Consider the following 12,257-nt stretch of genomic DNA (forward strand, 5'->3'; position numbering starts at 1 on the left):
GTTGTCCACCATGGTTTTCAAAACACTTCATACGAATTTCCCATTTTATAGCTAGGACCGCAGAGCCTCAGGGTTTCATTCAAGGCCTCACAGCCAATAAATGGCAAAACTGGGACTCAAACCCAGAACTTCTGACTAAATTCAGTTTTATTACTCCAAAGTGCCTCTCCCACATAGTTGGCCACATGGACAGAGGAAGTGGTTGAGTTTAAGTGTGAGTGCTCTGTGCAGGTTGGATGGTCTTCTTATACTCATGCATTTGTGGATGTCACTGAAGAGCCTGACTTCTTAATCACTTCCCAGGATCACCAGGCAATACGTGATTAGTGACTGACTGAATCAATAAACACTTGGATCTTGGTTTGCAAACTTTCACTGGGTGTCCCACGTTACACAGGTCCAGAAACAGCAAAACTTTTCTTATACCCTCATCCTCTGGGTGTTCATGTAGACGAGGGACAGTTGATGGTTATAAAAACCATCATGGTTATACAAAATCTCTATTCAGTGCCTAGTTATTGTGTATTTTTGGTGTCACGGGAAGAAAAGAGCCAAGATATTTTGAAAATCGACAACTCTTTTGCAGTATCCCAGGTCAATTTCTTTCTGTAAGAGGAGGTCGATTTCCAATGAGCACTGAAGGTCATTTAAGACCGTCGCAGTCTCTCCTGCCCTGGTTGGAACTCTTTCTGGGAAAGAGGGAAAAACAAGGAGAATGACAAGGCTGGCACTGAGGGGCTCTTGCAGTCTCTAAACCCGTCATCCCTTTCATTGTTGAACTGGGGTGGTGAGCCTGCACAAGCATGGGTGATAGCCAACCTCCCTTGGGCAGGTCCAGAACAGGGAGCAGCATTCTGCATGAGGTCCTTTTCCAGATTGAGAAACCCAAATCCTGATCTCCTCTTTTGATGATTTTACAAAAATCAAATTGCAAGACAGATGCCCAGATAAACAGAAGTTTGCAATCAAAGCAAGTTCTGGGATGGAGCTGATTAGTAGATTTTTAATGGCTATTAGCTTGATAATCACGCGCCAGGAATAGCTCCCAGGCAGACCAAACCCATGTATAAGTGGGTCCACACCCATGTACACAACACCTACTTGGCAGGTATACAAGGGGACCCTGAAAGCCTCCCAGCAGCAGAGTTGAGTCTCCAGCCTTGACTCTTCTCAAGAGCCTGCGACTTTCCTCCCTGGACAAAGGCATCATGAGTTGTCAGATCTCTTGCAAATCTCGAGGAAGAGGAGGAGGTGGAGGAGGATTCCGGGGCTTCAGCAGCGGCTCAGCTGTGGTGTCTGGTGGAAGCCGGAGATCAACTTCCAGCTTCTCCTGCTTGAGCCGCCATGGTGGTGGTGGCCGGGGCTTCGGTGGAGGCGGCTTTGGCAGTCGGAGTCTTGTTGGCCTTGGAGGGACCAAGAGCATCTCCATTAGTGTGGCTGGAGGAGGTGGTGGCTTTGGCGCCGGTGGTGGATTTGGTGGCAGAGGAGGTGGTTTTGGAGGCGGCAGCGGCTTTGGAGGCGGCAGCGGCTTTGGAGGCGGCAGTGGTTTTGGAGGCGGCAGTGGCTTCGGAGGTGGTGGTTTTGGTGGAGGCGGCTTTGGTGGAGGCCGCTTTGGAGGTTTTGGGGGCCCTGGTGGTGTTGGAGGTTTTGGGGGTCCTGGTGGCTTCGGGCCTGGAGGATACCCTGGTGGTGGCATCCACGAAGTCTCTATCAACCAGAGCCTCCTGCAGCCTCTCAACGTGAAAGTTGACCCAGAGATCCAGAATGTGAAGGCCCAGGAGAGGGAGCAGATCAAAACTCTCAACAACAAATTTGCCTCCTTCATTGACAAGGTGAGTCCGGAGAAGACGGCTCCCACTGATGCTCAGGCCACCTCACTTTCAGCGCCAACTGAAAAGAAAACGGCACAGATTTGTGTTTCTTAGGAGCCAGTGGTATACTGCAGTAGCCAGGGTCATTTGCAGTTTCCAGATGGGAAAGACGCCAGCTTTGTGGGTTACATTTCCCATAACAGCCTGCACTTAGGAAGCATTTGTCCCTTTGGCCTTATTGTTACAGTCCATATAAATAATATTTATGGAAAATTCTGAAAACCATAAAAAGTGGATATAGGTAAGTATTGAACTGATCCTTGGGACAGGCCATTGAGCAGCAGGTTTTGGAAGCCATCGTCTTCTGAGGTGGTGTTTCCTTCCTTAGCAGTGATTATTAAATTCTGGAAAGCTGAACCTGAGATATCTGCTTGGGAATGCAGGAAATTCCTGCCTTCAAGAGAAGCGTTCTCAGTTTTGTGATCCATAAAGTCTTTATTGGCGTCACTTTGGAGTGTTACTGGGTTTTCTCCTATTTCAAGGCAGATGAACCTGTCTTGGTTTATCTGCATTGAAATAGGCAGGGATTTACAAGGCTCTTAAAAATCAGGCTAAGGAGCCCTGCCCTCCAGGACTGTCATACTCAGCACCCTTGGGAGCAGTGCCAGCAGATGCCTGCTTTTGGTTTTTCCTAGAATTTATGGGATCTTGGCTGGAAATTCAACCAGGATGGGGGAGGGAAATGGCCTAGAGTCTTGGGAGCAGCTGCAAACAAACCAGTGAGCAGTGAAGCAGCAAAGAGACTCCTCTGCATAGAGAGAGCCGGATGTAGCATTAGGAGTCTGTGGGACTTTCCAGGGGTGAGAGCAGGGAGCTCAGAAGCTCTGCCAGTCATGACTCGGCATCTAGCCTCAGACACTTCTGGAGGTCCTGAAGCAGCACCTGAGCTGCCCCTGGCCAGCATGGCTTGCTGGTGTGAAGGATGATCCAGAGCTCATGTGCTCTCCTTCTGGTCATGGCAGGTGCGGTTCTTGGAGCAGCAGAACCAGGTGTTACAGACCAAATGGGAGCTTCTACAACAAATGAATGTTGGCACCCGCACCATCAACCTGGAGCCCATCTTCCAGGGGTATATCGACAACCTCAAGAGATATCTGGATGGGCTCACTGCAGAAAGAACATCACAGAATTCAGAGCTGAACAACATGCAGGATCTTGTGGAGGATTATAAGAAGAAGTAAGTGGCAGAGTAAAACGCTGAGTGGAGATAAACATTGCACTGAGCCATTTGATCATTCCCTGGAAAGTCACTTATCTCCCAGTTTCATTTGTGGTGGTAATGGGGAGAGGCATATGTATCTTTGCTGATTATTTGTGAAGAAGACAGTGAGGCTTTAGAGATCATTTTTGTTTTTTATATGTTTGAGAGTTAGTTTATAAAAATATATCTTTGGTTTGGAAATCTTAGTTTTAATTTAGACATTTAAAAAGTGTTTAATACTCGCAGAGAATGGGGCATTATGGGTGAATCCAGAATAAAAAGGAAAAGAAAAAATTAAAGGGGAGCTAATCTAACTGTTGTATCATCTGGGTCCCAATAGGTATGAGGATGAAATCAATAAGCGCACAGCTGCTGAGAATGATTTTGTGACACTTAAGAAGGTGAGCAAGAGAATGTCTTGGCTGGGGTTGGGGATAGGAGTGTTTCACAGCCCCATCGTGTCTAAGCAGACAGTTTGGAAATCAACTGTGAGTGCAAAAGCAGCAGCCAGAGAAAGGAGTGAGACCTATGGCCCATTCTCTTGCAAACAAAAGTGTCTCTGTAGGTGAAGCTTCTGAATACAGTTTTCAAAGCTGTTCTGCATTTTTGGTAGAACGCTTCCCAGTAGTAACCCACTTAAAGCCTCTATTGAATCATGATAAATGCAAACACCAATTCTCTTTTTATTCTCCTTCTAAAGAGCTGAGGAAGGAATGGGACTTCCCTTAGAATGCCTGCTTAAAGTTGCTGTTGGTTGTGTTGACAAAGGTTTGAGGTTGTAGGCCAAAAGCGTGGGTTCTCCTCCTGGGTCCTGCAGGGGCTTTGGTGTATATTCTGGGGGAAATTCTGGAGAGGTGAGATGGACAGACAGGATGAGAGAGCTGAGGACTGTGGAAGCCCACAAATAACATTGTATCCCATTGTAGAAACACACTGTGTCTCAAGCAGGAGGGAAGGGCTGGTTGGCAAAGCTTGGTCACCTCGAAGCTCTGATGGTCCTGAGGGGTGTGAGCTGTGAACGTGGGCACGAAGTCCCTAGCAGAGGTGTATGGTGAACTGTACGACAAAAGAAGTCCCATGGAGACAGGGCTCAGGCTGGGATGTTAGAGGGGAGCCAGCAGGGACTGAGTAGAGGGGAGTGGCAGAGAGAGGAAGAGGCCTGTACAGGGAACCATACACCAGAGGCCGCAACCTTTCTTGCAGGACGTGGACAATGCCTACATGATAAAGGTGGAGCTGCAGTCCAAGGTGGACCTGCTGAACCAGGATCTTGAGTTCCTGAAAGTTCTCTACGATGCGGTAAGGAGGCTGCTCCAGGACAGACCCTTACTTCCCACCCTTCTCACCAAAGGAAAGTCCTTTCCGCTTGGTGAAAAAGTGGCAGAAGTGGGGTTTATGGACCAGCTGACTTCAACCTGCCCTCATTCTAGGCCACTGGGGGGGCTTTCATAGCATAGGTCTTGTGGGTGAGGAATTTTCTCCTCCAACGTTATAGGAAGTAAGGTTCAGGAAACACCAGGACAGCTTCCCCTCCCTCCATTCCCCAAAAGTCCAGTTCCTCTGGGGAAGAGACAAGCCCTGTGCCCATTCCTGTGCCTACTGTACTTCAGAGATCAAAATGCATTCGTCTCCTATCCCCCTCCCCAACTCAAGGGCGCTCAGATGATTTCTGAAACAGGAAGTACCATTTAAGGTATTTGCCATGGGCCAGCTTCTGTCTGGGGGCACTTATCATAACTGGCCTACGTGGTGAAGATTGTTAACTAGGAGGCTCAGAAACACAGGCGCCTCTCCCTACAATTCTGAGGACAACCTTGGGAGGGGCCCAGGAGTAGATGGTTACGTGATTTTCATCCCACCTAGTGTATGCTTAGTCTGAGGGTCTGCATTTCCCTTATGCTGGGAGACAGAGGCCTCCTGTCTGAGTGTGACTGTGGCAGGATGTCACAACCAGACCTTCCTTGTGTGTTGTAGGAGATATCCCAGATGCATCAGAGTGTCACTGACACCAACGTCATCCTCTCCATGGACAACAGCCGCCACCTGGACCTGGATAGCATCATTGCTGAGGTCAAGGCCCAGTATGAGGAGATCGCCCAGAGGAGCAAGGATGAAGCAGAGGCCCTGTACCACAGCAAGGCAAGTACAGGGAATGTAGGAAGAGCCACAGCTCCCTGCCACGAGCTGGGTTGCACCCCCAGCTGGAAAGTGTACAGTAAGATTATTAGTTTTTTGTCTAATGGAAGTTGGGCACCATTCCCAAGAAAGGATGTTGAGAATGGCACCAAGTCCTTTTGGGCATGTGAGACAGTCCCTACCTCTCATGAATGCAGCCATGACATTTAGCTAGGTTGACCCTCCCTGGACCAGTAACGAGCTCTCCTTCACTCCAGTCACTCTGGAATGTGAGCCATGCTGGAACTTCCTTGCAAACTGTCTTCCTCTCCCCATATCAGTATGAGGAGCTCCAGGTGACTGCCGGGAAACATGGAGACAGCCTGAAAGAGATCAAGATAGAGATCAGCGAGCTGAACCGCGTGATCCAGAGGCTGCAGGGGGAGATCGCACATGTGAAGAAGCAGGTGAGGCCCAGTCCTGTCCAGGGAGGGGCGGGAGGTTGTCTCTGGGTGTGCGTGAGAGTGTGGTTTTGTGTGAGTGTGCATGTGAGAGATGAGAGACACTGATATATTGCACTCTAGCATGTATCGATCTCAAATTCCCCAGTTTAACATAATTTAAGGCTTATTATAACAATTTTTAGAGTGCTCTAAGAGACATTCCAAAGTAAGGATTAGCGAAGGGGAAGAATTGTGCTCACTTGTTTATGTGAGGAAAAGGGAGTCATAACAAATAGAGCAAACGTTAGTTTGATTGATTTGCCGCGCATTGCAGATGGAGCTTCCCGTTTGTGCTCAGCACAGGCCCTAAGCGTCAGCCGACTGGCTTCATAGAGAGGCAGTGAGTGCTGGGGGCAGCTGGCCTGGGGTTGAACGTTAGCTTTGGAATAGAAAAGATAGAGGTAGAGAGTGGATTCCATCAGCAGCAGAAGCTTTGCCAAGCAGACCATTTCAGATATTTTCATTTCCATCTGTAAAATGGGATCATGATTCTGGCCCTGTGGTGTGAGGATCAAAGGGCGTTATGGGGAAAGCCAAAGGGTGTCATCAAAGGTGACAGGGGAAGAAGATGTGCCAGAGACAGCAGTAAGTCTTAGCACAGTTGCTTGCGACTTGCATAAACTCCAGAGGGGACCTAACACTCCCGGGGGCCAGTGGTTCTGGCTTCCTGCACTTCAAACACCTCTGCTCTCTGTCCCCCTCCGTCAGGCAGGATCCACTCTCTGTCCATCTCTTATAGTGTAAGAATGTGCAAGATGCCATCGCAGATGCCACTCTCTGTCCTCTCATAGTGTAAGAATGTGCAAGATGCCATCGCAGATGCTGAGCAGCGTGGTGAGCATGCCCTCAAGGATGCCAGGAACAAGCTGAATGACCTGGAGGAGGCCCTGCAGCAGGCCAAGGAGGACCTGGCACGGCTGCTGCGTGACTACCAGGAGCTGATGAATGTGAAGCTGGCCCTGGATGTGGAGATTGCCACCTACCGCAAGCTGCTGGAGGGAGAGGAGTGCAGGTGAGAGCACTGGGAAGGGAGAAGGGGACCCTGGCCGGTCCTCTCCTTTCTCCCAGAGCCAGGGCTGGAGGCAAAGACAGGGAAAGCAGAGGATGGGGCAGGGCCTCCTGATGACTGAGAGCTGACATTCCCTGTGTTCCCCAAGCAGAAACTCAGGACACAAAGCATGATGGGAGAGTTGTACATTTATTGATATGAAATGATGCATAAGGCATGTTAAATTAAACTAAGCAGTAAGTTAAACATCCTGGTCTTTTCTGAAAGTGAAAACAAAATTGTGGGAAAACAGGTTAGTCCTAGACAGTCTGAAACATTGGTCTCTAGGTCCATAGGGTGAGTGGCCTCTGTACCCTCCACCATGTGACCCAGAACGAGGGAGATGATGTCTTGGAATGTGCTGACTGCTGGGGACGTGCTGACCGGAGCAGGTGCCAGCCCCAGTTCTCTGTAGGTTTCTGGAGTGACAAACGGAACCATTTGCTAACTTTCAAAGAGGCATCATTTGCTTCTTGGTCCGTATTATCAGCATCTTGGGTGACTTAATCTAGCTGAAGCAATTGGAAGGGGAAAAGCTACCCCAGACCATCAGCAAGCCAGCATGACAAAGAGGGAGTGGCTTTCTTCAGGAGGTTGCTCTGTCCCTGTCTAGAGGTGATGCCTCCTATGCCCAGCTTGTAAGAGGAAGTGGGAAAGTTTTCAGTTGAAGCTGAAGAGGATGAGAAGAAGAGAGGAATGGGGAGGCTCTACAGAGTCACAGTTCTTTCTGAACTGAATGTTCACAGGCAGCCTCATTGTAAAATTTCTGGTGTGGCATGGATTCTGAATAACAGATTCTCCAAGATGGATTTAAATACAAAAATGGGTTGCAAAGTTGGAAGTGAATTTGCTTTTCAGTTACCTTGGATCCGTTACACAACTGCTCATTTTTTTATCAGAGCAAAAATCGAGATGGATTGAGATGCAAGGTTGTGCATAAATGGAAGGGGGTCTGTCATCATTGTGTGACCTGGCAGCATAGAAGAAAGTGGGATGTGTAAGCCCTGGTGGTGGCTTAGAGAGGCTGAACTGCACATTTGTGGGTGGAAGTTGTAAAATAACATGCATACACGACGTAAGTGTTCCACCACAGCTTGTTTTTTCTCTCTCCCTGACAGGATGTCTGGAGACCTCAGCAGCAATGTGACTGTGTGTAAGTAGTGGGGTGCGGTCCTGTTCCATGGGGTGTTGTGTTGGGTGGAGACAGGGAGAGGCAGTCATAATCTCTGTGGTAACACCACCTCTCTCTGCAGCTGTGACAAGCAGCACCATTTCATCAAATGTGGCATCCAAGGCTGGCTTTGGAGGTTCTGGAGGTAGAGGGTCCAGTTCCGGAGGAGGATATAGCTCTGGAAGTGGCAGTTATGGCTCTGGAGGCCGAGGGTCTGGCTCCAGAAGCGGTGGTGGAGGAGGCTCTGTCTCTGGAGGAGGATACGGCTCTGGCGGTGGTTCTGGAGGAAGATACGGATCTGGAGGCGGCTCTGGCTCTGGAGGAGGATATGGCTCTGGAGGTGGAAAACACAGCTCTGGAGGTGGCTCTAGAGGAGGCTCCAGCTCTGGAGGAGGATATAGCTCTGGAGGGGGAGGTTCCAGTTCTGTAAAGAGTAGCTCAGGTGAAGCTCTTGGTTCCAGCGTGACCTTCTCTTTTAGATAAAGATGAGCCCCCACCACCACCGACTCTCCCACCCTAGACTCTCCCACTCCAGAATGTAGAAGCCTGTCTCTGTACCTCTAACTGGCAGCAGGTTAAATTTTGTCATTTATCTCTGATGGCATTTTGAGGAAACAGAATGTCCACATACAGTTTTTGCAAGATCTTTTCTCCAAACCAGTTAGTTAGAGCCAGTGACGCCTCTGTGTTCTGGGGTGGAATCTGTGCTGTCTAGGTTTGCGCTTCTAGCCATGCCCCGTTCTCGCCCCCACCATGCCTCTTTGCATTGCCCATTTTCCAGATGGGTATTCTATTGAGGACCCAGGCCCACACAGGGATTTCATCTCTAAGCCTGGCAGTGCCGGGGGGAAATGTGTTTCTGTGTATATAGCTCCTCTTGTCCACCCTGCTTTCGGAAGTGCTGTGGTCTGGGGGTCTTCGTAATAAACTTCATTTGCAATTCATATCGTGTGCTGTCTGCGTGATGTCAAACGTTGGTGGAAGTGGGCAGCCACAGACAAGGGAGGTTTGGGCATGAAGGAGGGTCTCCTGGGTGAGGAGCATGCCTCCCTGAGGGAAGCCCAGACGCCGGCCTCTGGACGGATGGGGGAGAGGTTACCCCGGAGCCCGGGGATGGGTGTGCTGTTCTCAGAAAGTATTTAGCAGACTTGGGGGCGGTGGCATTGTCGGGAGGTGGACGGGGGATTTATGGAAGAGTCTCTTTACTAGAAAAACCCATTCTTCCTGAGCATTTCCCACAGATTGCCCTTCCCCCTTTCCACAAGGGCTTTGGTCCGGGATCACTTCTCCTCGGGGTGAACCAGCCAAGCCCCTGGCACCATCGCCGTGAGCTTCCAAGGCAGACCTTCCTCAGCCTGACTTGGTCCTGGCCTCTGTCTCTGCGAGGGCTCTGAGCAAGCCTGGAGGAGGATACCTGGGAAGCGTCTGGAGGACTTTAAAGTGGCCTCCAGAACAACCACTTCTATTTTCATGGAACACCCCCTCCTGTCAGAGGAGTCCCATCACACTCAGCAAACAAGCCCTCCTCTCCTCCCTCACCGCAGCCCCCGGGGCCTGTCGCATGGATGTCGCCATCAGGGTGGCTTTCTCCTGTGGGTGTGAAGATACCTTCAGCCCCTTCCTCAGGAAGCCATGTCACCTGACCGGGGCTTCCAGGGAGTTCAGGAGGTTGGGCAGCTGGGATTGGGCATGCTTGGGGTTGGTATTAGACAGGCCAGAGTTGCTCAAATGGGAGTTAGTGGTTTAGGCTGGGTCAGCTTAGCTTTCTGTATGTGGCGTTTGGTTATAGCAGTTGTAGCTTAAAGCCACTCAGAACCACTTCTGGAGGGTCCTTTTTTCTCCCACTCCACCCCAGCTTTAAAACCTTGGAGAGTCCTTAGTTGAGTCTGTGACCATCTTCATGTTCCCAGAGGTTGCAGGGATGGCTGTAATAGAGAACATATGCATTCACCTACCTCCAGACCAGCCAGGACCCAGGTATGAGGGCGCTGCAGGAACAGCTCTGAAGGCTGCAGGTGGGAAGGTGGCAAGACTCCAGGCTGAGCATTCTAGAGTGATCCGCTGATCAGAGAAGATACCTGAGAACCACCCAGGCCTTGGTCGTGGGGTGGGGAGAGGGTGCAGGCTGGGAAGAAGTAGTGTGGGGAACTGGCTGTACATCGGGTATGTACATCGTGTAGACACGAACACAACCTTCAACAGGGACTTGTGTCCCAGACATTTGAGGATTTGAGGCTGGACAGGAGCTTTGGCAATCAGTGTATTTGAACTTTTCACTTAGGTGAGGAAAAAGGTAAGGCCCAGGGTGGACACAGAAACCAGGTCTCCTCCTCCTAATTCATTAATTTTTTAAAAGGCAGGCAAGGTGGCAGCTTTTATTCCTAGGGGGCCTTAATTCTTTTTTTTTGAGATGGAGTCTCACTCTGTTGCCCAGGCTGGAGTGCAGCGGCGCGATCTTAGCTCACTGCAACCTCCGCCTCCTGGCTCAAGTGATTCTCATGCCTCAGCCTCCTGAGTAGCTGGGATTACAGACATGCACCACCATGCCTATCTAATTTTTGTATTTTTGGTAGAGACGGGGTTTTACCATGTTGCCCAGGCTGGTCTCGAACTCCTGACCTCAAGTGATCTGCCTGCCTCAGCCTCCCAAAGTGCTGGGATCACAGGCGTGAGCCACCGCACGCAGCCTTAATTCTTGAGACTGTCAGTGGTCTGAGCCTCTGGCTCCTTCTATCGTTCCCAGTTCCTCATCCCTTCCCCATCTCAGACACAACCCTTCTGGTTTCCAGATCAAATATATGCTATTTTCTTGCTGGACTCCAACGGTAAAATTAGCCTTGTACATTAACTCAGAGGGATCCATGCCTGAGGCATGGCAGAAATCAGGCTCTAAGCGGGTATTGGAGAGAGGGGCTAGCTCTGGAAAGGGACCCTTCTTTCCCTTCGAAGTATGGTAGAGTAGCCCAGAATCTAGGCCACACCCTTCCACCACGGCCCTCTGCTGCCTCTCCACCAAATTTGGTAATTGACTTGTCAGGTCCTGGGTTTCAAAAAGGAGACAGGCACAGGCAGAAGGGTTTTACGAGCTCAATTTCCATAGGGAACTGGGCTAAATATTTCAGTTCTGATGATGTTGCAGAATATTTGGGACATCCTCCCTCTTGTGGTTCCCTCCCTTTCCCTGCCTGTGAGTTTTAGTATGAATTCAAATAAACCCTTTTTCTCTTCCTCACCAAACTCTTTCCTGTCAATCTAAAGGAAATTCCTGGGACAGCTCACCTCCTCCAGGAAGCCCACCTAAATGGAACACTCCTGCCTCCTTTTCTTGCTGTGAAGTGGGGAAGGAGTGCCCTGGGAGTGAGGAGACTTCAATGCTGATCCTCATCTTTGTGGGAACTGTTGCGTGACACTGGGCAAGTCCTTTCTCCTCTCTCAGCTCACTTTAATGACTTTCAGTGGCCAAGATTGTTTCTACAGATCCTTCCAGCTCTGATAAAAAGAACCCTGTCTGTGCTACTGGGTCAGCCAGTGCTTACTCCTAAAGCCTTTCAGCCTAACAGGGGATTTGGGACACTGTCAGGATATCCAAAGAAACCCTTTGTGAATAGGTGTGAGCATGTGAAGCTCAAAGTGGTTTTCATTCTAGTTCAGTAAATGCCTGTTGGACAATGACTGTGGGCAAGGTTGTGCATGTGGCCACGTGGGCGTATCAAGACAGTGCGTCCTGTCAGGGATTTATGGTCTAGCAGGGGATGAATGAGAGATTTCCAAACAGCTATTGAGACAAGGCAGAATGTAGTAGCGTGATTAAATTCATTAAGGGGTCCTTACTAAAAATTCGTATTCTTTGTTCCAGCATCCCCTCCCCCTCGTTGAGTTTCCACTACATAGGAGTCTAGAAATCTGTATTTTTAACAACCTCCTAGGTGATTCTGATGCTGTGGACGCAATGGCCATGCTCTGGAAAGCACTGATGGACATGCTAAGGGAGCGGGCTCTGGGGTGGGCTCAGTTGCTGGCACCTTGGAATTTAGTAGGCACTAAATGAAAAGTTGATGATCAGATAAAAGAATGTGTGACCCTGGGCAAGTTATCTAACAACTCTGAGCCTTTCTTTACCCATTTGTAAAAAGGTAGCAACAACAACTTCCTCATAGAGTTGCTGGGAGGGTTACACACTAAAATCAACGATAAACATTCATTCTGTAGGACCTGTGCCATCATAAGCATGCAGTACTGTAGGTTACATTATTACTATTATTGTAAGTTACAGACAGTATTTTGGGACCAGGAAAGACCTCATGGATGAGATAACTTTATATCTAGGCACTGGCAGATAGGTGGGATT

At 49.5% G+C, this 12,257-nt stretch overlaps 1 protein-coding gene across 4 annotated transcripts; it reads left to right on the forward strand.

Annotated features, from left to right (window-relative positions):
• Positions 1-1,145: 1,145 nt before the first annotated feature.
• Positions 1,146-8,853, forward strand: KRT2 (keratin 2, type II). 4 transcript variants are annotated; one of them, XM_012002130.1, is made up of 10 exons: positions 1,146-1,832; positions 2,834-3,048; positions 3,413-3,473; positions 4,276-4,371; positions 5,047-5,211; positions 5,529-5,654; positions 6,482-6,702; positions 7,857-7,889; positions 8,002-8,061; positions 8,137-8,853. In XM_012002130.1, exons 1-10 carry the CDS (start codon positions 1,209-1,211, stop codon positions 8,390-8,392), a joined length of 1,857 nt encoding a protein of 618 aa, XP_011857520.1. In that variant the 5' UTR covers positions 1,146-1,208; the 3' UTR covers positions 8,393-8,853. The 4 variants fall into 4 exon arrangements, with proteins under 4 accessions (XP_011857520.1, XP_011857514.1, XP_011857498.1 ...); XM_012002124.1 differs by having other exon boundaries at positions 1,146-1,500; positions 1,537-1,832; positions 7,857-7,891; positions 7,992-8,853; XM_012002108.1 differs by having other exon boundaries at positions 7,857-7,891; positions 7,992-8,853.
• Positions 8,854-12,257: the final 3,404 nt, after the last annotated feature.

Source organism: Mandrillus leucophaeus, unplaced genomic scaffold, assembly GCF_000951045.1.
Source record: "Mandrillus leucophaeus isolate KB7577 unplaced genomic scaffold, Mleu.le_1.0 Scaffold118, whole genome shotgun sequence".
Lineage (NCBI taxonomy): Eukaryota > Metazoa > Chordata > Mammalia > Primates > Cercopithecidae > Mandrillus > Mandrillus leucophaeus.

What these genes read in the sequence shown, in the direction of transcription:
- KRT2 (XM_012002108.1), top strand. Translation starts at nt 1,209, where the DNA reads ATGAGTTGTCAGATCTCTTGCAAATCTCGAGGAAGAGGAGGAGGTGGA. An exon ending in TTGCCTCCTTCATTGACAAG is followed by an intron (nt 1,833 to 2,833) that starts GTGAGTCCGGAG and finishes TGGTCATGGCAG; the next exon opens with GTGCGGTTCTTGGAGCAGCA. An exon ending in TGAAAGTTCTCTACGATGCG is followed by an intron (nt 4,372 to 5,046) that starts GTAAGGAGGCTG and finishes TGTGTGTTGTAG; the next exon opens with GAGATATCCCAGATGCATCA.